At 44.3% G+C, this 27,912-nt stretch overlaps 2 protein-coding genes across 3 annotated transcripts; one reads left to right on the top strand and one right to left on the bottom strand.

Annotated features, from left to right (window-relative positions):
* Nucleotides 1-2,886: 2,886 nt before the first annotated feature.
* Nucleotides 2,887-11,405, top strand: LOC311098914 (mitochondrial ubiquitin ligase activator of nfkb 1-A-like). Its single transcript, XM_084139461.1, has 5 exons — nt 2,887-2,982; nt 6,514-6,642; nt 6,716-6,803; nt 6,912-7,032; nt 10,097-11,405. Exons 2-5 carry the CDS (start codon nt 6,523-6,525, stop codon nt 10,581-10,583), a joined length of 816 nt encoding a protein of 271 aa, XP_083995587.1. The 5' UTR covers nt 2,887-2,982; nt 6,514-6,522; the 3' UTR covers nt 10,584-11,405.
* On the bottom strand, nt 11,402-26,659 carry LOC311098912 (translation initiation factor eIF2B subunit epsilon-like). 2 transcript variants are annotated; one of them, XR_014609666.1, is made up of 17 exons: nt 26,100-26,316; nt 25,343-25,467; nt 25,017-25,202; nt 24,509-24,686; nt 24,111-24,191; nt 23,635-23,712; nt 23,160-23,472; nt 20,278-20,423; nt 19,794-19,938; nt 19,209-19,307; nt 19,000-19,104; nt 18,811-18,901; nt 13,556-13,679; nt 13,184-13,309; nt 12,223-12,333; nt 11,848-12,019; nt 11,402-11,714 (listed from the first exon to the last, which is right to left on the bottom strand). XR_014609666.1 is itself a non-coding variant. In XM_084139459.1 (16 exons), the coding sequence occupies exons 1-16, from the start codon at nt 26,235-26,237 to the stop codon at nt 11,957-11,959; spliced, it is 2,109 nt and encodes a 702-aa protein (XP_083995585.1). In that variant the 5' UTR covers nt 26,238-26,659; the 3' UTR covers nt 11,402-11,956. The 2 variants fall into 2 exon arrangements, 1 of the variants encoding a protein (XP_083995585.1); XM_084139459.1 differs by having other exon boundaries at nt 11,402-12,019; nt 26,100-26,659.
* Between the last annotated feature and the right edge of the window lie 1,253 nt (nt 26,660-27,912).

The following is a 27,912-nucleotide window of genomic DNA, read 5'->3' as shown; positions in this document are numbered from 1 at the left end:
GGTAAGGGCTGTCGCAGGTTCTCATCGTCATAGCCACCAGGCAGGAAGCATGGTCCAATGAGGGCACGGTGATAAAAACAATATAATGAAATGACAAAATTGTACGTTTTCCTTTATTGTTAACAACAGGATTTATTTAGCTGTTCAACCTGAATGTAATCGCACAGTGTTCTGCAGTATCTAACAAGATACCTCCGGTGGCTGGACAAGGCTGCAGGAGATTAGCCTACTTTTGTCATGGATCTGAGTTCTGACTGAATCGGTTGGAGGTAATGGGGAGACATTGAAGTTACAGTGTTATTTCCAGTCATTTACATTTAAGTCATTTAGCAGACGCTCTTATCCAAAGCGACTTACAAATTGGTGCATTCAACTTATGATAGCCAGTGGGACAACCACTTTTTTTTTATGGGGGGGTGGGGGAGGGTGGTTGAAGGATTACTTTATACTATTCCAGGTATTCCTTAAAGAGGTAGGGTTTCAAGTGTCTCCGGAAGGTGGTCAGTGACTCCGCTGTCCTGGCGTCGTGGGGGAGCTTGTTCCACCATTGGGGTGCCAGAGCAGCGAATAGCTTTGACTGGGCTGAGCGGGAACTGTGCTTCCGTAGAGGTAGGAGGGCTAGCAGGCCAGAGGTGGATGAACGTAGTGCCCTCGTTCGGGTGTAGGGTCTGATCAGAGCCTGAAGGTAAGGAGGTGCCGTTCCCCTCACGGCTCCGTAGGCAAGCGCCATGGTCTTGTAGTAGTAAAATAATATAAACCTCTTCATTTGGAAGAATATAATTTATAAATGCATTAATGAGATTAGAACTACCGTATTTTATGATAACTAAGACCCTATTGCCCCATTCGTTTCTGATGTAACTGTAAAGCTACTGAGGGTTGCTGATTTCAGTTGAGACACACAGTTTAAAGTATCAAAGTTGAGAAGATCTGAAATGTCTTTCGCACTTAATTCAAAGATGTCATATGTTGTTTGTATGATGTTAACATATGAAAATCTTCCAGGATCCTTCAGGTATCTGTTTTTTGTTTTTTTTACACGTTACATTTTCGTTTTTTTTGAGCAGACTGTTTTCAGGCGAGGAAAACTGTAAGTCGCTCTGGATGAGAGCGTCTGCTAAATGACAAAAAAATAAAATATCTATATGAATAGCAATGCGTCAGCAATACATTTCTCTATTATCTTCTTCTCTTCCATAGTTTTTTCTTAGATCACAAAGCGCTGTACTCAGAATGGTGCAGTCACAATGACAAAGAAATCAAGACTTCAAGGACACAAAGATGATTCAAACTGAATAAATCTATACCTGAGTCAAACCGAGCTGAAAAGCAAGATCGTGACAAAAAATAATAATAATAAGTTCTATGGGACCTTAGACTATCAATATGAAACAAAGCATAGCAAACTGAAGAAACTAAACTATTTGGCAGCACATAAAGATGAATGCCCAAGCATGACTAAGTGAATGTTTCTGACTATCCACAACAGGTGAGTTGATGGGCAATTAGTCTCGCTTCACAAAACTCACTGGTCTACTAGCAGCCATCAATACGGTGGTAATATGATTTATGACACACGAGGTTGCATGTCTTCCCTGCTGTCTGTCTCGGCTTCTGAGCCCAGCAGGAGAAATAGAGCATATCATTCCACATCAAAGCAGGTCCTATCCTGTCTAACTCTACTGTAGATCAGCGTCTGTCAACTCACAGGGCTTCATCCTCTAACCATTACAAGACTCACTGGGTGTGGCCCAAATGGCACCCTATGGGCTTATTGTGGCCTTAAGCTACAATTAATGTAGAGTTAGATGGCTACGTCTCATTGGGCTCTGGTCAAAAGTAGGGGACTACTTTGTGTAGCCACTAACTCTTTCTTCGTTCCCTGTGGAGCATTATGCCACAATAAGCCCATGCCATCCCACGGATCTATCTTTTAGAGGCGCTGTGGGATAAACTCCAGTCCTGGGGACCCACCGTTAAGCACAATTGTTATGATCGTCCTCAGGTGACTGCAGAAAGTTACACAGAATCTGGAATCAGACAAAGTTACTCAGAATCCGGAATCGGACAGAAAGTTGGGTGAGGTTTATCACAGTTTTCCCCTCACATTTTGTAGTTTGAAATTCTGCCTGGGTACTTTAAATCAAACCAAAACAGAGATGATGTCTGCTAGTGACATTTAGTTTGCGGCAAAGTCTTGTGCAGGACAGCTTCCAAAGAGACACAGACTTTACACCTCAACCTAAGGAGTGCCTTGAAGTTTTTTTTTTTTTTTTTTTTTCAAAAGGTTTTAAAGACTCACTCCACAGATAAATGTGGTGCAGAAAGAGAGCGAGAGAGAGACAGACAGACAAAGAGTAGCAGTACACGTTATTTTAAAGACAGTGTGTGCAATAGCAAAGTTTAGCCTACTAAGATATGAGAACATTTTAAATAATAAAACAGACAGGATGAGGAAGCTGACTGACACAATCAGTGGAGTTTTACCCATGAGTCATTGAGCTGAGGGAGACACACAGGACAGTTAGCCTTCGCACATACAAACCAACCAACAAACCAACACAGTCAGATATAATACAGAGAGGGACAGTTTGAATGTCTCATAACTCATAGTAGACATATTAAACAAAACATTGATAGTTTTGTGACTGATGCAATGTACCATACATTATACATCAGTTGAAAAGAGAACTATCTGCCTCAATTATTAAGTGGACAAGCGTCCTAAACTCAGAGCCCTTTGCTGAAGTTAAAGGCTCTAACCAAAACCATTGGCTTTGCTGCCACCTGTAGGACTCGTCTTCTAACTCATTTTGTAGAACTACTAGTGGGCGGTTACGATTGCAATTTACCTGCCATTGCCACTGGCTTAGCAAGTGCAACGTCATCAACGCGTAAAATAAAGGAAGTGAAACCTAAATGACTCGCCTAGAGTTATTTCAGATTTATTCGTTCCCACATTTTGACTGTGTTTTCGAATAGGTGAGTACTGGGATTTATTCATTCACATCAAGGCCATTTGACTAAATCCGTCATTACGAATATATATCGTTGAGTTCTTCTTCCTCTCTTGTTCTTCTTACAAGGTGAACAGCCAGGCTACAGGGTGTAATCACAGATAGAACAATGAGGGTTAGTTATAAAAAAAAAATATTTGGTGTAATCATTAGCCAAACAGTTGCAAACAGTTGAGTTTTGCAACGAAAACGAGAGTTTCTATTGGACAAGTTCAGGTAGGTCCCTCCCCGTTTCGTTCCGTTTGCTTTCGTATGTTTTTGATCAGAATCGGCGTAATGAATACGCCCCTGTTATATCCATTGCACAGGAGAGGGACATTAAGGTGTTTCTGGACAAGAATACCAATGCTTAAAATCTCTTCGACATTTCCTGGTTGCTAAAAGTCTAATAGTTGGCCTAATTTCAGTTTGTCACAAAACAAGCAAGAGAGAATGTAGAGAGTCATTGTAACATCTAAACCGCTGTGAAATATCTTCAATAACCACAAATATAGCATTTTCAGACGTTTGAAGCTGGTGTACAAAACCAAAAGTAAAAGACGCAAAAACTAAACTTCAGAACGGGAAGCATAAAAATAGCATACATGGAACAGATCTACCGCTTCTTAAGACTTTACTTTCAATGAAAATGACAGATTTATAAGTCACATTTCTATGGGAATTTGGGCTGTCACTCAAAAAGTTACATATTGCGGCTTTAAACTTTTACTGCAAATAGCATTTACACATCATTAGCACAGTCTCTCCAAACAAACCACATCAAAAATACTAGATTATTGGAAAACAATAAATCCTGGTCAAAAGTCCCTATGTAGTGTACTATTATAGTGGCATTTGCGAGAGGACACACGCCAAGAAACCTAGTAGTGTATCTAAATCAAATTGTATTGGTGACGTACACACATTTAGCAGATGTTATTGCGGGTGTAGCGAAATGCTTGTAACGTCTATGCCAGGGCAGTCCAACCCTCTTCCTGGAGATCTACGGTCCTGTGGGTTTTCAGACCAACCCTAATTTAAACACACCTGATTCTACTTATTAGCTGCTCAACAAGACCTTAACTAGCTGAATCAGATACGCTAAATTAGGGTTGGATTGAAATCCTACAGGACAGTAGATCTCCAGGAAGAGGGTTGGGCAGCCCTGGTCTATGCTAAAAACGATTTCTGGATGAACAAAACAAAAGCACACGCTGTGTACTCAGCTTACCACGGGGCTGGCCTCTTGTCCTACAGTGAGCTACATGCAAGCGTGTGTCATCAGGGGCTGAACTTCCACTCATAATAATGGCCGGAACGGAATAAATTGAATGACATTAAACACATGGAAACCATGAATCGTACTACACCGGTTCTGACGCTCGTCGGATGTGGCAGGGCTTGAAAACTATTACAGACTACAAAGGGAAGCACAGCCGCGAGCTGCCCAGTGACACAAGACTTCCAGACGAGCTAAACCACTTCTATGCTCGCTTCGAGGCAAGCAACACTGAAGCATGCATGAGAGCACCAGCTGTTCCGGATGACTGTGATCACGCTCTCCGTAGCCGATGTGAGTAAGACTTTTAAGCAGGTCAACATTCACAAGGCCGCAGGGCCAGACGGATTACCAGGACGTGTACTCCGAGCATGCGCTGACCAACTGGCAAGTGTCTTCACTGACATTTTCAACATGTCCCTGACTGAGTCTGTAATACCAACATGTTTCAAGCAGACCACCATAGTCCCCGTGCCCAAAGACACTAAGATAACCTGCCTAAATGACTACCGACCCGTAGCACTGACGTCTGTAGCCATGAAGTGCTTTGAAAGGCTGGTCATGGCTCATATCAACACCATTATCCCAGAAACCCTAGACCCACTCCAATTTGCATACCGCCCCAACAGATCCACAGATGATGCAATCTCTATTGCACTCCACACTGCACTTTCCCACCTGGACAAGAGGAACACCTACGTGAGAATGCTATTCATTGACCAAAGCTCAGCATTCAACACCATAGTGCCCTCAAAGCTCATCACTAAGCTAAGGATCCTGGGACTAAACACATCCCTCTGCAACTGGATCCTGGACTTCCTGACGGGCCACCCCCAGGTGGTAAGTGTAGGTAACAACACATCTGCCACACTGATCCTCAACACGGGGGCCCCTCAGGGGTGCATGCTCAGTCCCCTCCTGTACTCCCTGTTCGCCCATGACTGCATGGCCAGGCACGACTCCAACACCATCATTAAGTTTGCCGACGACACAACAGTGGTAGGCCTGATCACCGACAACGATGAGATAGCCTATAGGGAGGAGGTCAGAGACCTGGCCGTGGGTGCCAGGATAACAACCTCTCCCTCAACGTGACCAAGACAAAGGAGATGATTGTGAACTACAGGAAAAAGAGGACTGAGCACGCCCCCATTCTCATCGACGGGGCTGTAGTGGAACAGGTTGAGAGCTTCAAGTTCCTTGGTGTCCACATCACCAACTAACTATCATGGTCCAAACACACCAAGACAGTCGTGAAGAGAGCACGACAAAGCCTATTCCCCCTCAGGAGACTGAAAAGATTTGGCATGGGTCCTCAGATCCTCAAAAAATTATACAGCTGCACCATCGAGAGCATACTGACTGGTTGCATCACCGCCTGGTATGGCAACTGCTTGGCCTCCGACCGCAAAGCACTACAGAGGGTAGTGCGTACGGCTCAGTACATCACTGGGGCCAAGCTTCTGCTGCCATCCAGGACCTCTATACCAGGCGGTGTCAGCGGAAGGCCCTCAAAATTGTCAAAGACTCCAGCCACCCTAGTCATAGACTGTTCTCTCTGCTACTGCACGGCAAGCGGTACCGGAGTGCCAAGTCTAGGTCCAAAAGACTTCTCAACAGCTTCTACCCCCAAGCCATAAGACTCCTGAACAGATAATCATGGCTACCCGGACTATTTGCACTGCCCCCCCACCCCCACCCCATCATTTTACGCTGCTGCTACTCTGTTAATTATTTATGCATAGTCACTTTAACTCTACCCACATGTACATATTACTTCAACTAGCCGGTGCCCCCGCACATTGACTCTGCACCGGTACCCCCCTGTATATATTGCCTCCCTACTGTTATTTTATTTTATTTCTGCTCTTTTTTTTCTCAACACTTTTGTTGTTTTATTTTACTTTTTTTATTAAAAATAAATGCATTGTTGGTTAAAGGCTGTAAGTAAGCATTTCACTGTAATGTCTGCACCTGTTGTATTCGGCGCATGTGGCCAATAAAATTTGATTTGATGTATTTGTTACCATTACACTAATTCCGCTCCAGTCATTACCACGAGCCCGTTCTCCCCAATTAAGGCGCCACCAAACTCCTGTCCACAACATCCACATCAACAAACAGTGGATGTGGATGTGGATGTTGTTGTGGAAGTTGGCCAGCAGTCACACAAGATTTGGTTTTAGGTTTCTGATCTGGGAGTTTTTCTCTGCTGAAATGTCTTATTTTCTATCACAGATTGACAAGATGAGTGACCTTCCCATCTTCAACCCGTTGGTCCTGATCGGTGTGGGCTCCAGCTTCGCCTTCTCTGGCTTGTTTTACCACTTATACAAAGACAAGAAAGATGACCTAGTCAAGCTGAAGGTAACACACACACAAACTCATGAAGGTGAAATGCAGTACAGTTTCTGTGTTTTCATTTTTCTCTCCCGACTAGGAAATACCCAAATTCATCCCGGATCAACACTTGGTAAGGATCCTCAAGGCATCGCCCCACAGAAAACTGCAGTACGTCGCAGTGGAAGGTAAGTGGAACCCCCCTCCCCCGAAACTGATTAAACAGCCTTTTGATTAAATAATGTGTTTTTATTACCAGTATGCATTTAGAGACGTGTGAAGTATTCTTGTTCCAGGTTTGGTCCAGGCGGACGGTGAGACTCTGGCCAGTCAGTTTGTCCCAAGATGCTTTGGTGTGATCCAGAGGATAGCTGTAGAGGAACACTGGAATGTGTGGAACAACATCACTAGAACATGGTAAGTACACAGAAAATTCATTAGCCATAAATACAGCAATATGTACACACACACTACATGACCAAAAGTATGCGGACACCTGCTCATCCAAAATCATGGGCATTTAATATGGAGTTGGAACCACAGCCCAGCCCTACTGGCCTCGATCAAGAACTACCAATGACCAAGGGAGGGACTGGGTCTGGGACTGGGTCTGGGTCTGGGTCTGGGTCTGGGACTGGGTCTGGGTCTGGGTCTGGGACTCCCTCACAACATCTCTCTCTCTGTCCCCTGACTGCCCCGTCTGTGCCATCAATACATACACAGAGCACGCCTCAACCCTTGCTCTCCATCTTTGGGATTTTCCAACCAGTTCAGCAACCCAACAACTCTCGACTTAACCTCCCAACCCAGCCCTCGGGGTTCGTTTGCACCATTGTGTGATGCTTGGCGTGTTCAGGAAGCTATAGAGACAGTGGTTGGTGATGGGTCAGGTCTTTATAGATTTTTATAATCTTGCGCATACAATGCGGGTAGATTTAGATATTGGCGGGTAAGGTCTTTCACCAGCCACGTTGGCGGGTGGTCAGTTTGCAGGGCTCTGCAGTGCCAGCCTTACATTTGCGAATAAACAGTCAAAGGTCAAGTATGCATGCACATGTTAGAAAAATAATGCAGTAGCTGTTTTCAAAGTATTTCTGCTCTTTTGCATCATAGCTAATTGCGCAAATAAATACTAATCCTATATCCAACCTCGCGCAGCAACACTGCATGGGAGCTGAGCTCACTGAGTGAAGTGCTGATAGATACAGTTTTGTAGGCATGAAAGTTAGTCTAATTTACTTGAAAGTCTACAAAGTGAGACTTTGTCCTCGTGTTTCTTGGCGATTTTAAATTGTTTTGTTCACAAGCTCGGTTGTTTTTCAACGTTAGTTTGAGTCCGCTGCTTAAACTGAGTGAAGAGACGCCATAATCAGATCCCAAATATCACACGTGACAGAACTCGAGTGGCCCCGTTACTACGGTAACCTCCCGCTCTTAAAGGGGCAGCTGGATAATTGTCTCAGATATTTTGATTTAAAAGACAAAAAAAAAGATATGAAATGTACTTCTTACTAAAACATTTCTTGTTCTAGAAACATTACAAAGCATGGTCATTTTTTTTTTGTAATTATGTCAAAAATATTTTGGCTGGTAAAAAAGATCTGAGTGGCTGGTAGATTATATATGTTTTGTCCATCTACCTTGCCACAATGGCTGGTGGACCCTAACAGTACATATTAGGCCCTGTTTATACTCATGGTTTTATGGTTTACTTTAATCATATACTGGGACATCCACGTCTGTGAAGGACATGACATGCAGACAGATGACTTTAAACACAACTTTGCTGGTCATGAGGACCAGGAGATGACTGCCACGGTGGGATTCCTGTCTGTCTGCTGGTCCTGAGGACCAGAGGATGACTGCCACGGTGGGATTCCTGTCTGTCTGCTGGTCATGAGGACCAGAGGATGACTGCCACGGTGGGATTCCTGTCTGTCTGCTGGTCATGAGGACCAGAGGATGACTGCCACGGTGGGATTCCTGTCTGTCTGTCTGCTGGTCATGAGGACCAGAGGATGACTGCCACGGTGGGATTCCTGTCTGTCTGCTGGTCATGAGGACCAGAGGATGACTGCCACGGTGAGATTCCTGTCTGTCTGCTGGTCATGAGGACCAGAGGATGACTGCCACGGTGAGATTCCTGTCTGTCTGCTGGTCATGAGGACCAGAGGATGACTGCCACGGTGGGATTCCTGTCTGTCTGCTGGTCATGAGGACCAGAGGATGACTGCCACGGTGGGATTCCTGTCTGTCTGCTGGTCATGAGGACCAGAGGATGACTGCCACGGTGGGATTCCTGTCTGTCTGCTGGCCATGAGGACCACCATGTAAAGACAAAAATGTGGGACTCCTGTATGTCTGTCTGTGTATGTTGAAGTGCAATGAGTTTGACGGTATGTCAGTCTGTTTTGACCACAACACCTCTTAAATGTGATTTACTTTTCAATCCTTTTGTTTTCAGTTTGGCTTTGAAATGAAAAATCAATCACGTGAGACATGTCCTGTTGGTAAATAGTTAGATTAGTGATGGCTGTATGACATGAAAAATGTATGCACTCACTAACTGTAAGTCGCTCTGGATAAGAGCGTCTGCTAAATGACTAAAATGTAAGATGTAAAAGTAGTTCTCCTGGCATCCGCCAAACCCAGATTCATTTGGTCGGACTGCCAGATGGTGAAGCGTGATTCATCACTCCAGAGAACGTGTTTCCACTGCTCCGGAGTCCAATGGCAGCGAGCTTTACACCACTCCAGCCGACGCTTGGCATTGCGCATGCTAATATTAGGCTTGTGTGCGACTGCTCAGCCATGGAAACCCATTTCATGAAGCTCCCGACGAACAGTTCTTGTGCTGACGTTGCTTCCAGAGGCAGTTTGGAACTCGGTAGTGAGTGTTGCAACCGAGGACAGGCGATTTTTTTAGGCGCTATGTGCTTCATCACTCGGCGGTCCCGTTCTGTGAGCTTGTGTGGCCTACCACTTCGCTGCTGAGCCGTTGTTGCTCCTAGACGTTTCCACTTCACAATAACAGCACTTACAGTTGACCGGGGAAGGTCTAGCAGCGTTAGAAATTTGACATACTGATTTGTTGGAAAGGTGGCATCCTATGACGGTGCCACGCTGAAAGTCACTGAGCTCTTCAGTATGTTTTTGTCTATGGAGATTGCATGGGTGTGTGCTCGATTTTTATACACCGGTCAGCAACGGGTGTGGCTGAAATAGCCGAATCCACACATTTTGAAGGGGTGTCCACATACTTTTGTGTATATATAGTGTAGTATGGACATATGGAAACTAAATAGTACTATGGAGGCTATACACTCTTGGTGGTCCGGCTCAAAGTGGAACTTGGAATCATGTAGGTCTTCAAGAATCACATTTTCTGACAGGAGTCTACATCACCTAAAAGTAATGCAATTGCAACACAATTCAGTACATACTGTAAATTCAACACCACCATTCATCCCTCTTCTCTCAGGAACACCAGAATGACCAACAGGAAGGAGACCAACAACGCCGTCCCCTTCAGTCTTGTTGAACCGGGCGCCTGCATCACCGACATCACCGTCAAGGTCCATTCCCCTCTGGAGGCTTCCGGCTCGTTCCTGGAGAGGGTTCACTGCGGGGTCAAACACGCCCAGGAGGGTCTGGTGAACGTGTTGTTGGAGGGCCTCAGCGGCGAGCGGCCCACGGTGCAGAAGGAGACTGAGGAGCTGCTCCGTGTCGGGACCACTATGACGGGTTTCGGGGAGGTGGTGCTGGAGGGAGGGACCGTGAGACTACAGGCGCCACAGGACGGCCGCCGCTACATCCTGGTCCCCACGGACTACAGGGGGTTCATAGAGGGACACGAGGGCACGGCCAATCTGTGGAAGGGGCTGACGGCGCTGTTTGGGATTACGGGGGCATCGCTGCTGGCCGGGGCGGTTTATAGTACGATGGGGAAAAAGGACAGAAGGGACTAGTAGTGATGATGCCCTCCTGCACATCTAAAATGATTGGATAGGTTTTAAGCAATATGGGGAAAATTCAACTCAGCCTATCAGAAGGTGAAGTATCGCTTAAAACTTTATCCTAGTTCTTTGTAGATATGGACAGTGCATGGTCCACAATTGTAACCGTGGTGATTTTACAGCTGATCAGTCATTCATGATGGACCAAACCAAATATTTTGTTTTAATGAGGGATGATGTCCTAGCTGAATGGGAAACGTCTGTAGTGAATATTACTAAAACCACTCCGAATTTACAGGATTATGGCGGACCATAGGTATTGCAAGACTGTGTCTGACGAATCCCGTCCACAGCGTATCAGTGGCACATCAAGTGTTTTAAGTAGATGCTTCAACAAAGGAGTTCTTATACTGGAATGTAGACCAGTCGTTTAAAAAAAAAAAAAGAAAAAAGTTCTGAATAGATTATTTTTCAAATATTTAAGTTTTAATCGTACTTTCTTTGAATCATTCCTTGCCAGTCGCTGCGGTCCACAAAACTGGTGATTGTAAGGTGTCTGAGATTGTGGTGTATTATGTGATAGACGTATGACTAACGTCAGCAGGTGAGCTTGCTAGTATAACAACTACCTCTATACAGCATTAAACCACTGTGGTTACTTCAAACCGCCCCCAGGGAAATCTGTTGTATTGTTCTGAACTGACAAGAGACCGGTAAAACCTGTCTATACTGAACACTGTAAAAAAAAACAGATCTGTGACATTCTTTATTAATTGGTGATGGTCTGTGTCGGGAGTATCTTGTTTTCACTCATTAAAACCTTACTCAAGTGTGTTCAAGCTTTCTTTTATTAGGGTGTTTAAATCATACCACAGCTTTTGTCTTCTTGTGACATTGTGAGCAAGATGTCACCTTGTGTTGTACACTAAATATCAACAACACCATTTCCTTTTGGAGAAGCAATATGAAGCTGCCGCAGTGTACAACCTGATAACCTTTGACATTCTGGGCCGGTTTTCCCGGACACAGATTAAGCCTAACCCTGGACTAAAAAGCGTCCTCAGTGGAGAACGTCCACTGAAATAGATTTTTACTCCAGGACTACTAGGTTTAGGGCTGTGTTCAATCCGTATCGCGGAAGATCTGCGTTATAGCTCAATTGAAAGGCAATGTTCGATGAGACTGCATTAATGGTAAACACTGTATATGTCGGCTCAATCGGAAATGACCTTTTATGTTTTCACGCGGATCTTCCGCGATACGGATTAAATCCAGCCCTAACTCTGTCTGGGAAACCGGTCCTCTTAAATGCAGATTTAAAGTGGAACCACCATTGGTTTCTATTCACACAACAGTCTCAAGTCTTCAGTCTCTATTCCTCTTCCTCACTCTCCTTCCTCCGAAGACTCATCCTCTGCTTCTTCCAACCACTGGATAAACTTCTGGAGCTGAGGAAGACAGGACATCACCTCTCAGCCATGTGTTTTAGGCCTGGGGCCTGTTCAGGACGTACAGTGCCACCTCTAAAAGACACAGAGGCACGCACTTCGGGTACGTTTAACTGCCCCCTCCGTTGGAAAACAAAATCGCTTTCCCTACACAATGCCTTTGTTGCTGTCATAATGTAAGAAGCCCTGTAAGTGGTACTCACTCCCTGGTTCTTCCGTAGTTGTCTGCTCCTGTCTGTGGTGGTTCCTGTAGAGAACCATTTTAGGATGGCCGCCTCCTCAAGGATCTCCAGCTGGTACATTTTCATCAGCACCTACAGGGAAGGCGACAACAACAGACAAGTTAACATCCAACATCACACGTATTTTTTTTTTTAAATGTAAAAAGCAGGTTGGAACCGGTTCAGGGAACAGAACTGAAAATGCATTTTTTTTTTAGAGGAACAGAATCTGAAACGCAAACGAAAGTGATCTATACTGTTCCGGGACAGAACTGTTATTTAAATAATGATGGGAACCGGTTAATTATGTTATTTTACGTTACAGGAATTTTTTTACAGTCACACAAAAAAAAACACAACAAACCGCCTATGCAAAGTCCTCACACTGTCACTCAAAGTCATTCCATTGTCTGCCTGCCTGCCGGAAAAATCTTTGCCAGTGTGTGTGCCAGGGTTTCCGTTAGGGAAATGTGGTGCCGGGAAGATTTAAATTCACCGGACATTTGAGAAATTTACCCGACATCCATATGTATTCAGATCCGAACTGGCCATCAATAAACAAGGGATATTGGCCAAATGAGACACATTTGCGTCCTTAAAAAGCAGCCTATAGCAAATTACAAAGACAGTAGCCTGCAATTGGCCCCGCCAAAGTTCTCCTCATCTTAGTCCACTACAATATTAAAACTTCTTCACGTGTACTCTACTCACTGTAGACATAGACCTACTCTTCGTCCTCGAACTTCAATGAAAAAGGCCTCCATCTTCGTAATCAACAGTGACCCCCTCTCTCATTCCCGCTCTCTCCTCAGCAGCAGGCGCACGTGCGCCCAAAAGGAGTGCGAATATGGCGCTGACGCTCATATTCGGGGTGTAGGCTATGATGGACAGCCTCTCCCGGACAATTTGGCCCACCCACCCTCTCACCCACCCTCTCACCCACCTTGACCATAGCAGTCTGGTGTGTGTCCTGCTCCAGAAACAGCTCCTCCACAGCAGACAGACAGTCCAGGTGGTCCTGAGCTCTCTTGATATAGTTCTTAAACACCGGAGACCACTTCTTCAGCAGCTGAGAGGCGTGGGGAGGAGAAGAGAAAATAGGTTATTCTGTGACCGTCTCGCCCTCTGTCCCCCATTCACAGCTACACCTCTGTAAAAGTTGTTTTGGGGTAGAGATAGGAGCTGGTCATTTTTGTAAGTGATTTGTCTGTAAAAATGAAGAGCTAGATAAATAACATATATTTATACAAATTATTGGTTGTAGAACAATTTATTGGGGTGTGGTGGTTGTAGGGCTGTAGTTGTAGGTACTTACAGGCAATAGTAAACCAGTGTACTGTAGGGTGGTGAGTTGCGTCCCCTGCAGTTGGAAGGGGTACTCCAGAACAACTCTGGTAAGAATCTGCATTACCTCCTTGAGAGTGATGTTATAGGCATACCTGGTGGGAGAGGGGAAGTACAAGATCTATACATTGAAGATAGTAGCATGGAGCAACATTTAGCTGGATATGTTCTAATGGGACTGAAATATTATTGCACTTCAACAAAGTTTGCACTTCTCTGTAGAGCACTTATCAGGAGCTGACCACTAGTTACTCTTATCAGGAGCTGACCACTAGTTACTCTTATCAGGAGCTGACCACTACTTACTTATCAGGAGCTGACCACTAGTTACTTATCAGGAGCTGACTACTACTTACTTATCAGGAGCTGACCACTACTTACTTATCAGGAGCTGAACACTACTTACTTATCAGGAGCTGACCACTACTTACTTATCAGGAGCTGACTACTACTTACTTATCAGGAGCTGACCACTAGTTACTTATCAGGAGCTGACCACTAGTTACTTATCAGGAGCTGACCACTAGTTACTTATCAGGAGCTGACCACTAGTTACTTATCAGGAGCTGACCACTAATTACTTATCAGGAGCTGACCACTACTTACTTATCAGGAGCTGACCACTACTTACTTATCAGGAGCTGACCACTACTTACTCTTATCAGGAGCTGACCACTAGTTACTTATCAGGAGCTGACCACTACTTACTTATCAGGAGCTGACTACTACTTACTTATCAGGAGCTGACCACTACTTACTTATCAGGAGCTGACCACTACTTACTTATCAGGAGCTGACTACTACTTACTTATCAGGAGCTGACCACTACTTACTCTTATCAGGAGCTGAACACTACTTACTCTTATCAGGAGCTGAACACTAGTTACTTATCAGGAGCTGACCACTACTTACTTATCAGGAGCTGACCACTACTTACTTATCAGGAGCTGACTACTACTTACTTATCAGGAGCTGACCACTACTTACTCTTATCAGGAGCTGAACACTACTTACTTATCAGGAGCTGACCACTAGTTACTTATCAGGAGCTGACCACTAGTTACTTATCAGGAGCTGACTACTACTTACTTATCAGGAGCTGACCACTACTTACTTATCAGGAGCTGACCACTACTTACTTATCAGGAGCTGACTACTACTTACTTATCAGGAGCTGACTACTACTTACTTATCAGGAGCTGACCACTACTTACTTATCAGGAGCTGACCACTACTTACTTATCAGGAGCTGACCACTACTTACTTATCAGGAGCTGACCACTACTTACTTATCAGGAGCTGACCACTACTTACTCTTATCAGGAGCTGACCACTACTTACTCTTATCAGGAGCTGACCACTAGTTACTTATCAGGAGCTGACCACTACTTACTTATCAGGAGCTGACCACTACTTACTTATCAGGAGCTGACCACTACTTACTTATCAGGAGCTGACCACTACTTACTTATCAGGAGCTGACCACTACTTACTTATCAGGAGCTGACTACTACTTACTTATCAGGAACTGACCACTACTTACTTAACAGGAGCTGACCACTACTTACTTATCAGGAGCTGACCACTACTTACTCTTATCAGGAGCTGACTACTACTTACTCTTATCAGGAGCTGACCACTAGTTACTTATCAGGAGCTGACCACTAGTTACTTATCAGGAGCTGACCACTAGTTACTTATCAGGAGCTGACCACTACTTACTCTTATCAGGAGCTGACCACTACTTACTTATCAGGAGCTGACCACTACTTACTTATCAGGAGCTGACCACTACTTACTTATCAGGAGCTGACCACCACTTACTCTTATCAGGAGCTGAACACTACTTACTTATCAGGAGCTGTCCACTAGTTACTTATCAGGAGCTGATCACTAGTTACTTATCAGGAGCTGACCACTACTTACTCTTATCAGGAGCTGAACACTACTTACTTATCAGGAGCTGACCACTAGTTACTTATCAGGAGCTGACCACTACTTACTCTTATCAGGAGCTGAATACTACTTGCTCTTACTTACATATCAGGAGCTGACCACTAGTTACTTATCAGGAGCTGACCACTAGTTACTTATCAGGAGCTGACTACTACTTACTTATCAGGAGCTGACCACTACTTACTTATCAGGAGCTGACCACTACTTACTCTTATCAGGAGCTGACCACTAGTTACTTATCAGGAGCTGACCACTACTTACTTATCAGGAGCTGACCACTACTTACTTATCAGGAGCTGACCACTACTTACTTATCAGGAGCTGACCACTACTTACTTATCAGGAGCTGACCACTACTTACTCTTATCAGGAGCTGACTACTACTTACTCTTATCAGGAGCTGACCACTAGTTACTTATCAGGAGCTGACCACTATTTACTTATCAGGAGCTGACCACTACTTACTCTTATCAGGAGCTGACCACTAGTTACTTATCAGGAGCTGACCACTAGTTACTTATCAGGAGCTGACCACTACTTACTTATCAGGAGCTGACCACTACTTACTTATCAGGAGCTGACCACCACTTACTTATCAGGAGCTGAACACTACTTACTTATCAGGAGCTGACCACTAGTTACTTATCAGGAGCTGACCACTAGTTACTTATCAGGAGCTGACCACTAGTTACTTATTAGGAGCTGACCACTACTTACTCTTATCAGGAGCTGACCACTAGTTACTTATCAGGAGCTGACCACTAGTTACTTATCAGGAGCTGACCACTACTTACTCTTATCAGGAGCTGATCACTACTTACTTATCAGGAGCTGACCACTAGTTACTTATCAGGAGCTGACCACTAGTTACTTATCAGGAGCTGACCACTAGTTACTTATCAGGAGCTGACCACCACTTACTCTTATCAGGAGCTGAACACTACTTACTTATCAGGAGCTGACCACTAGTTACTTATCAGGAGCTGACCACTAGTTACTTATCAGGAGCTGACCACTAGTTACTTATCAGGAGCTGACCACTACTTACTCTTATCAGGAGCTGACCACTAGTTACTTATCAGTAGCTGACCACTAGTTACTTATCAGGAGCTGACCACTACTTACTTATCAGGAGCTGACCACCACTTACTCTTATCAGGAGATGACCACTAGTTACTTATCAGGAGCTGACCACTACTTACTCTTATCAGGAGCTGACTACTACTTCCTCTTACTTACTTATCAGGAGCTGACCACTACTTACTCTTATCAGGAGCTGACCACTAGTTACTTATCAGGAGCTGACCACTAGTTACTTATCAGGAGCTGACTACTACTTACTTTTCAGGAGCTGACCACTACTTATCAGGAGCTGACCACTACTTACTCTTATCAGGAGCTGACCACTAGTTACTTATCAGGAGCTGACCACTACTTACTTATCAGGAGCTGACTACTACTTACTTATCAGGAGCTGACCACTACATACTTATCAGGAGCTGACCACTACTTACTTATCAGGAGCTGACCACTACTTACTCTTATCAGGAGCTGACCACTAGTTACTTATCAGGAGCTGACCACTAGTTACTTATCAGGAGCTGACCACTACTTACTCTTATCAGGAGCTGACCACTAGTTACTTATCAGGAGCTGACCACTACTTACTTATCAGGAGCTGACCACTACTTACTTATCAGGAGCTGACCACCACTTACTCTTATCAGGAGCTGACCACTAGTTACTTATCAGGAGCTGACCACTAGTTACTTATCAGGAGCTGACCACTAGTTACTTATCAGGAGCTGACCACTAGTTACTTATCAGGAGCTGACCACTAGTTACTTATCAGGAGCTGATCACTACTTACTCTTATCAGGAGCTGACCACTAGTTACTTATCAGGAGCTGATCACTAGTTACTTATCAGGAGCTGACCACTAGTTACTTATCAGGAGCTGACCACTAGTTACTCTTATCAGGAGCTGACTACTACTTCCTCTTACTTACTTATCAGGAGCTGACCACTAGTTACTTATCAGGAGCTGACCACTAGTTACTTATCAGGAGCTGACCACTACTTACTCTTATCAGGAGCTGACCACTAGTTACTTATCAGGAGCTGACCACTAGTTACTTATCAGGAGCTGACTACTACTTACTCTTATCAGGAGCTGACCACTACTTACTCTTATCAGGAGCTGACCACTACTTACTCTTATCAGGAGCTGACCACTAGTTACTTATCAGGAGCTGACTACTACTTACTCTTATCAGGAGCTGACCACTAGTTACTTATCAGGAGCTGACCACTAGTTACTTATCAGGAGCTGACTACTACTTACTTATCAGGAGCTGACTACTACTTACTCTTATCAGGAGCTGACCACTAGTTACTTATCAGGAGCTGACCACTACTTACTCTTATCAGGAGCTGACCACTAGTTACTTATCAGGAGCTGACTACTACTTACTTATCAGGAGCTGACCACTACTTACTTATCAGGAGCTGACCACCACTTACTCTTATCAGGAGCTGACCACTAGTTACTTATCAGGAGCTGACTACTACTTACTTATCAGGAGCTGACCACTACTTACTTATCAGGAGCTGACCACCACTTACTCTTATCAGGAGCTGAACACTACTTACTTATCAGGAGCTGACCACTAGTTACTTATCAGGAGCTGACCACTAGTTACTTATCAGGAGCTGACCACTACTTACTCTTATCAGGAGCTGACTACTACTTACTCTTACTTACTTATCAGGAGCTGACCACTAGTTACTTATCAGGAGCTGACCACTAGTTACTTATCAGGAGCTGACCACTAGTTACTTATCAGGAGCTGACCACTAGTTACTTATCAGGAGCTGACCACTAGTTACTTATCAGGAGCTGACCACTACTTACTTATCAGGAGCTGACCACTAGTTACTTATCAGGAGCAGGAGCTGACCACTACTTACTTATCAGGAGCTGACCACTAGTTACTTATCAGGAGCTGACCACTAGTTACTTATCAGGAGCTGACCACTAGTTACTTATCAGGAGCTGACCACTACTTACTTATCAGGAGCTGACCACTACTTGCTTATCAGGAGCTGACCACTAGTTACTTATCAGGAGCTGACCACTAGTTACTTATCAGGAGCTGACCACTAGTTACTTATCAGGAGCTGACCACTAGTTACTTATCAGGAGCTGACCACTACTTACTTATCAGGAGCTGACCACTACTTACTTATCAGGAGCTGACCACTACTTACTTGAGAGAGTTGATCTCTAGGACCAGGTTGTCACAGACAATGTTCTCCTCCAAACCTCTCTGTAGTGTCCCCACCACTTCCAACTGGAAAGCTACACAAACACATTCTTGTTATGGCTGATAATATGTCATTTTCGATGTGTATCATCAATTCAACTAATCAATTAATAAATCAATCAGTACCCCTCACCATTGACGTCGTCAATCTCAGGTGAGACACTGCGACTGCGATCCTGAGATTCCTCGCTGGCCTCACTCTCGCTGTCACTCTCTGGGTCAGGGTTCAGCACCAGGCCTAGGGAAACAGGATATATATTTTATGACTGAGGGCATGGACAGCTGGCCTGACCCAGTCTCTTCACACTACCTTGCATGAGTTTTGTTTTGAAAGTGGCCTACCCCATAGACACTGTGCCAGCTCTTCGTCCTCAGTGTCGTCCACACTAGGCTTCCAGATATAACCTTTACCCTCAGGTCCTACCTCTGCTGGATTAAATGCTGAACAGGTGAAACAGGGAGGTAAGTGTACTGTACAGTCGTCAAGGTTTTGCTCACTGTCATGGACATAAATATCACAGCTATGTCCTGAGATACCTTTGACATATTATTTCCAAAAACAGATTTCCATAACGTTGAAATAACAATATAACTTTGGAAACAAGATCAAAATACATTTCATATCAAAACATCGTTTGTAGACTTATCAATTGTTGAAGCATCGCATAATCCTTTCCATAAACCCACTACAGTAATAAATACTAAGAATGTGTAGAAGGTATAGAGCAGGGGTAGGTCACCCTGGTCCAGGAGGCACTTCATGTTTTTTGATTTAACCAACCTGGAAGATCAGCAGGTATGTTGAATTTAGGCATTCACTGAACTGATCAATTAGTTCAGCTGATTCAAATAATCAAAGGTTGATGATGAGTTGGTTATTAGAATCAATTAGTTATTAGGGGGGGGGGGTATACTACTAATACACACCTTTCTGCCTGGTCTTGTCTTTGCTGTGTCCCACCTCCTGGTCATCACTGAGGAACTCATCATCATCATCTTCCTCCTCTTCCTCAGGGTGATGCATGGACACCACAGTCCCTTCTGGGAGGGACAGGTTCGGACCAATCTCCACCTGGGGAAACAGACAACATGGAATAATGGGAAAAAAATACTCCAAAAGTACTCAACAGTTACTATTTTGAAAGCTTACTGTAGCTAATAACATTTTGATATTAGGAAAGAGTGAAAGCAAAACAGTTATCAACATGTTTCATGCTGGCGTTTTACAATATGTAGCTAATGTTTACATAAATATTTCAATGAGCACCTACAATGAGCACCTACAATGTAAAGTACTTCGAGAGCTACTGAAAGGCACTACAGAAACAACAGTCGATTATCTCTATTCAAGAGGGTAATCTGTTTTCATTAAAAACAGTGTTATTTGGTTGTAAAGACTCAGTTGCCTTACGTTGTATGCGAGGACACACTGTTTGTTAAGGCGTACAGCCTCTTTGACCACCGCCCCGTCACACACTACTGACTGGTGAATCTCTACGTTGCTGGAGATGTCTACGTTGTTCCAGATGTAGCCCCGGTCCAACACCACGTTGTCCCCTACAGAGAGACAACAGAGAGAGGCGGTAAGAGTTGGACTTTCCACTGCTAGGTTCTCCAGGATCACTGGCATCTTGGTAGAACCTAGCAGAGTAGTAATGCAGAGCAAAGAGCAGATTGAAGGAAAACTGCACCGTGGATTCACTCAGAATGTTTATATTGAAAGGACAGGTGCGGTTCCCACGATCTAACCTCATGACTACCTATGGTGGTGAGGTTCCCACGATCTAACCTCAGTTCTGTACCATAGGTAGTCATGAGGTTAGATCGTGGGAACCTCACCACCACAGGTAGTCATGAGGTTAGATCGTGGGAACCTCACCACCATAGGTAGTCATGAGGTTAGATCGTGGGAACCTCACCACCATAGGTAGTCATGAGGTTAGATCGTGGGAACCTCACCACCATAGGTAGTCATGAGGTTAGATCGTGGGAACCTCACCACCATAGGTAGTCATGAGGTTAGATCGTGGGAACCTCACCACCATAGGTAGTCATGAGGTTAGATCGTGGGAACCGCACCACCATAGGTAGTCATGAGGTTAGATCGTGGGAACCGCACCACCATAGGTAGTCATAAGCTCAGGTGTTAGCTTCACTACTGTACCTACGATAGACACAGGGTTCATACACATTTTGACAGATGGAATATCATGACTTTTAACAACATTTCCATTACCAACACTTGGCGGCGTCTCTCTGTACGTATAAATAAAGTATGTGTGATGTGGTATCAACACTGGGAGGCTGCTCTCTGATACCATGTCGTTCAGCAAGGCACTTAAAATCCACAAAGTAGAATACCTGCTGTATAAAACAATGTGGCCAACCCTCAGTCCGGAGAGCTGCTGGGTGTGCATGCTTTTTGATCAAGCCCTGCTCAAACACATCAGAGCCAGTTTATCAAGGTCTGGTTGAGCAGCTAATTTCTAAAATGTGGTTTGTTAGAGGGGGGCTGGAACAAAAGCCTGCATCTATTATCTCTCCTGAAAGATGGTTGACCACTCTTGATGTTAAACATTTCAACATTACAACCAAATAGGTTATGCCTTTTGAAATAATTCGCTCATTCAATATATCAAAGATCAAATAGCTATGGCAGGCAACAAATATTTTTATTCAGATGAAGCAAGCCCATAAATTTTCTTCAGGAAATGTACCTTTTCTAGTTTAGTCATATTTATCTTAGCTACATTTTTACATTTTAGTCATTTAGCAGACACTCTTATCCAGAGCGACTTACAGTTAGTGAGTGCATACATTTTTATTTTCATACTGGCCCCCCGTGGGAATCGAACCCACAACCCTGGCGTTGCAAGCGCCATGCTCTACCAACTGAGCTACACAGGGCTGAGATACCTTGGAAGTGTTTACTTTGCAGGCTGACTAGCATCTATTGAGTTGCAATGTCCCATACATTGGATGCCCAACTCAACTGGAAGTATCTACAAAACAAGTTCAAGCCACATAATCCCAAAGGCTACATTTAATATTTTTTCCTAAAATTCATGTTCACGGTTATCAAATGTTTATTTTCAAACACATGATTTGATTCACCGCAATTGAACCTAATCCCAACTAATACAATGTCAAAGTGAATTGTTAGTTTTGTCAAAATTAATAGTTGAAATGAATCATATCAATTGTTTAAAAAAGTGAATCAACTTTGTATGGCCTTATTCTCGAGTGTCGGTGGAAAGTTTTTTGGGGACATGACGAAAACATGACTACATGCTAATAACAGCTCAACCGTTAACTAGAGGGTAGAAGATATGTTTTGAATTGGCTTCCTAGTCAGTCTGCTCTATCATAGTTTATAGGATAGGCCTACCTGCTGTAATGGCCTACTGTCTGTCTCTCCTTGGGAAACGGCCTACTGTCTGTCTCTCCTTGGGAAACGGCCTACTGTCTGTCTCTCCTTGGGAAACGGCCTACTGTCTGTCTCTCCTTGGGAAACGGCCCACTGTCTGTCTCTCCTTGGGAAACGGCCCACTGTCTGTCTCTCCTTGGGAAACGGCCTACTGTCTGTCTCTCCTTGGGAAACGGCCTACTGTCTGTCTCTCCTTGGGAAACGGCCCACTGTGTCTCTCCTTGGGAAACGGCCTACTGTCTGTCTCTCCTTGGGAAACGGCCTACTGTCTGTCTCTCCTTGGGAAACGGCCTACTGTCTGTCTCTCCTTGGGAAACGGCCTACTGTCTGTCTCTCCTTGGGAAACGGCCCACTGTCTGTCTCTCCTTGGGAAACGGCCTACTGTCTGTCTCTCCTTGGGAAACGGCCTACTGTCTGTCTCTCCTTGGGAAACGGCCTACTGTCTGTCTCTCCTTGGGAAACGGCCCACTGTCTGTCTCTCCTTGGGAAACGGCCTACTGTCTGTCTCTCCTTGGGAAACGGCCTACTGTCTGTCTCTCCTTGGGAAACGGCCTACTGTCTGTCTCTCCTTGGGAAACGGCCTACTGTCTGTCTCTCCTTGGGAAACGGCCCACTGTCTGTCTCTCCTTGGGAAACGGCCCATGCAGCTGATGCACCATTCCAATCCTGGTTGATGTTGACTTTTATTTATAGAAATATTTTTAAAAAACCGTGCCTAAATAAATAACATTAACAGACATTGTGAAATACATTTTTATGACTTTTCGGACTAACATTTTCCATGACTTTTCCAGGCCTGGAAAACACCATTTCAAAATTCCATGACTTTGTCGTGACCCTGTAGAAACAGTAAAACAGTATAATACCTATGGTGCAGTTGTTGCCGATGACGCTGTTCGATATATGACAGTTGGCCCCGATGCTGGTGTCTCGACCAATCAGAACGTTCTCCTCCATCTGGCTGCCGTGCCCCAGGCTGACCCCCGCGCCCCGGTAGACGTTATGGCGGGAGTGGGTACACCCCTGCCCCCGCTGGTCTGTGAAGTTCGCCTCAGGAGTGACGGGATAGACCCAGCGACGCACCATGTCCGAGGAGACGGAGTCGTACATCTGCAGGTTGGACACGCGGGCTCCATAGCCATCCTGTGTTACATACAGGTGGATCTGGTTGCCAAGGATCTATAGAGCAGGAGGAGGAGGAGATGGTAGACTTGTTTTGCTCGGTAAGGATGTGTATAAGCTATGGTTGGGGCATTGCTTGGGCTGTTCTGGTTTCAATACAACACACACACAGTACATCTTATATACTGTAGCATAATCACTGAATTCGTCTTCTCATACCTCTTCATTGACCAGAATCCCTCTGACAAAGTCATTCCTGGTCTGGTAGTCAAAGTTGTCTGTGAAGAGCTCAGCTACCTGTAAACAAAACCATATACAATGTCTGTAAGCCAGTGTCCTGTCTTCCATACAAGAGACTTGCAGCTCACCTGGTTAAAGACGAGCAATTCCACAGTAAAGGAATTAGCTGAGAGTCAGATTTTTCACTTTAACATGTATGCCAAACAAAAACCATTGAATTCAAAAGTTTAACATTCCATACAACTCTATGCACAATAATTACTTTGAACAATTTACAGAGTAAACAAAACAAAAAAAAAAAAAAAACTTTACTGGAACAACTGTGCATATGCGACCTTTCTGAGTAAATTCTATGGTTTGTTAAACTTTGAAATCAATGGTTTTTGTTTTGTATACATTTAAAACCGTTTCCCGCGTAATTCCGTTACCATGGAATTGCCCAGACAGTAGATTACCTGTGGGGAACAGATACTGATGTGGCAGTCCAGCAGATCATGTCTAACTTCAAACTCATCACTTCCATGTTGGAAAATGTTCTGCAACGATACAGAGAAAACACAATAGTCAGTCCAACACCGCTGAACATCCACACATTCTGAAAATATATTTGTGTTTTTATCTATACTACTTGCTGTGAAGTAAATTGACCTTTTGGGGGATACTATAGTTTTATAAACACATCATACTCTATCCTATCCCTCGTTACCATGGGGAACTGTTCCGTTACCATGGGGAACTGTTACGTTACCATGGAGAACTGTTACGTTACCATGGAGAACTGTTACGTTACCATGGGGAACTGTTACGTTACCATGGAGAACTGTTACGTTACCATGGGGAACTGTTACGTTACCATGGGGAACTGTAGCTTCTTAAGGCCCTGTGTCTTCTGGTAGTGGAGGACCCGCTTGCTCTTGCTGTCCATGGCAACAATCACATCATCCTCCTCGCAGCGAGACTTGTGGCCGGGAGAGGACTCTTTGAACACCATGGTCATCACAGAGATGTTCTTGTCCACCTTACGCCGGTGCCTTCATGAACAACATAAATCCTAGTGTTAATACATGATCACTATGAAAAGGTATAGAAATAGTCCTACCTGCCCATTGGTGTACTACATTGTATACACCTGATTCTACTAATCAGCTGCTCATCACAATCTTGAATAGCTGGATCAACTGTGCTAGATTAAAGCAGGGCTGGTGCAAAAGCTGACACACCCAGTATCTGTAGCTCTCCAGGAAGAGGTTTGGCCAACTCATGAGGATTGGCCACCCAAACCCTCCTCCTGGCGAGATGCTGGGTGTGCAGGCTTTTTCTCCAGCCCTGTTGTCTAAGGTCAAGGGTCAAATGTGACTGACCGGTGCTCCTGTAGGGCCTGGCTGACGTCGATGTTGGACACCACGTCTCCGTAGACCAGGATGAAGTCGTTCCTCACCAGAGTCTTGGCATCCACATCCCGCAACACGTCGCCAAGGGAACGGTACAGATCAGAGGTGATGATGTGGACCACGTTGGGAGAAGTGGGACGACACCACTTGGACTTACTGTTGGGAGGATGAGGGAACATTTATATTGAGAAAACCCTGTGTGTGTGTGTGTGTGTGTGTGTGTGTGTGTTTGGGCGCTAAATATTTTCTATGACTAGTTTTTCCTGGTCAGACAGTGTGTGTATGTGTGTTCTTACAGCAGGTGGTCCTTGATCTTGTTGGACATCCAGCAGCAGAAGACGAATGTCTCCTGAACCCCAGTGGATGTTAGGAACTCCAGGGTGTAGTCTATCATGGCCACATTGCCCAACGGTAGGAGAGCCTGGATGGCACAAAACACAGCAGAGATGTGATGAGTGCAACAATGACCATCGGGTTTGGAGTCTCACATATAAAGCATAAGATGGTGTCAAGAAATCTGAAGTTCTGAGTGATGCTGGCTAGCAATTACGCGATATTTGGTTTTGGATTCCAAGATTAGACTGATGACAACTTTATGTAGCCAAGTTTATTTTTTTATTTTTTTTTAACCAATGTTCAGTTATTAGCAGGATGAATAAATTAACATTGTCGTTGATATTGTGCTTTTGTCACGATTAGTCCCGCTACATGGATCTGATTGTGTCCCACTTAAAGAGATGATCATATATCATGCCATCTGGAACAGTGCTAAATTAGCTGGCTCGCTACCTGACTAAGTTACCGACAAGAACTGCTGGCATGTGGCACCCACAGATTTACTCCCACCAATATTACTAACTAGCTAGCAGGAAAACATATTGACCACAATTGTTATGAAATGTTGCATTTCAAGAACACGAGGTCGCTGCAAGAACGGTAGCTAACTAGCTAGCTATGCTAGCGCTGTCATCCATTGACAATAACATGCACTTAGCCACCTAGAGTTTTCGAGCCGCTAGCATGTACTATTCAATCCATGGCATCATCACATACCCTAGGTTGGTCTTTGGAGATGGGGAAAAACCTCCGGTTGAAGCTATCGGCGACTAACACAGCTTGAAGCGGCTGCTCCTCTTCCTCCTGCTCACTGGCAACGTTACCTTTCTTCTGTTTTCCTCCTCTGCTAGACATGGTGTTTGTTTGACAACTAGTTAGCTAGCTACTAGCAAAAATTTCAACAACCTTTCGTCATACAGTAACAACCACAGATAGAACAATGAGCCAGATGTTGCACCGGATGTATAAATCTGAAGCATCCGGTTAGCATTTCCACTCACCACCAAATATGGTGACAAGAGGAAGCCCAGTGACCGGCGGTGGGAGAAGATGGAGCGAGATGGATTTTAGCCGACATTCTGCTAATTTTCTCATTTACGAAACATTTGATCTCAATACAGTTATCTGTTCCCCAAACTAAAATCTATATGTTCCTAGGCGTTCCCTAACGGAAATATGCAAATACATGCTAGAACGCGCAAATAGGATCTCGCTAGCTCGTGCTTGGCTCTGCCCACCTCCTTGCTTGTTCTGCTCACTATGATTAATTTGCTCCCATTGGAAACGACAGGTTGTGGTCTATCTTGAGTTAGTTATAAGAAATCTGTGGTACAACTACGGCGTCTGCATTGGGACATGTCCTCTTCTTTGGTGGGGTTTATCGGAGGTTGGCATCCAACGTTAATGGCGCATTATCTCCACCTACTGTACTGGAGCGTGGGCTTTGAGATTGAGAACTCTGTTCTTCTTACATTTTACATTTTAGTCATTTAGCAGACGCTCTTATCCAGAGCGACTTACAGTTATTGAGTGTATACATTTTCACTGGCCCCCTGTGGGAATCGAACCCACAACCTTGGCGTTGCAAGCGCCATGCTCTACCAACTGAGCTACACTTCTTCCATTCCCTTAAACCAGTCTTAAACGAAATGGAATATAAAAATAATATGCCATTTAGCAGACGCTTTTATCCAAAGCGACTTACAGTCATGTGTGCATACATTTTTACGTATGGGTGGTCCCGGGGATCGAACACACTACCCTGGCGTTACAAGCACCATGCTCTACCAATTGAGCTACAGAGGACCACCTGAAGGTTTTCTTAACAAATCAATTAAACTTGGCTCCTCAATAACATTATTCCTTAAACATCCCATATTGCTGGTTTAACAGATGTTAATCGTACTCTCCCTGCGTTGTGTTTAGTTTAAAGAAATCACCCCAGTCAGTGGTCCCAGTTTATCTTTATTTATTATCTGTGATTAAATAGGAAACAGCACGTTAGTTGCGCAGGGCTTTAATGATGTTGATGGCTGTCGATGGTAAAATCCCTTGCATCATATTTTTCATACTGGGGTATAAACAAAATACACAAATACAATACAAAATATGTGTAAATACCTGTGATTAAATAGGAAACAGCACTTTAGTTGTGCAGGACGTAATGATGTTGATGGCTGTCGATGGTAAAATCTGTAGCATGAAAACAACTGTGTTAGCAGTGAGTTTATGTGACCATTTCATCGGTGCATGCTAGCTAACACACTTATATACAGGAAATCATATACCAAAGCACATCCCAGGAAGCCCCTCAATCCCTAACAGGTACCATATACCCACACAGGTATAAATCAGGAATGTACAGCGAACTTGTACACATTGTAAAATATAGAAATAGAATACAGGATTCAGAACGTGACCTACGCCTTGCATCACATTTTCATACTAGGGAGACCTGACGTTCGATCTCCCCTTATCTGCAAGCGGGGCCAATAACAACACGCCTTATTGTCATCGGAATTGAACCAAC

This window comes from Coregonus lavaretus (genome assembly GCF_964263955.1).
Source record: "Coregonus lavaretus genome assembly, chromosome: 23".
NCBI classification, from domain to species: domain Eukaryota; kingdom Metazoa; phylum Chordata; class Actinopteri; order Salmoniformes; family Salmonidae; genus Coregonus; species Coregonus lavaretus.
The sequence above is the reverse complement of the archived record's forward strand: the minus strand, read 5'-3'. Positions and strand labels throughout refer to the sequence as shown.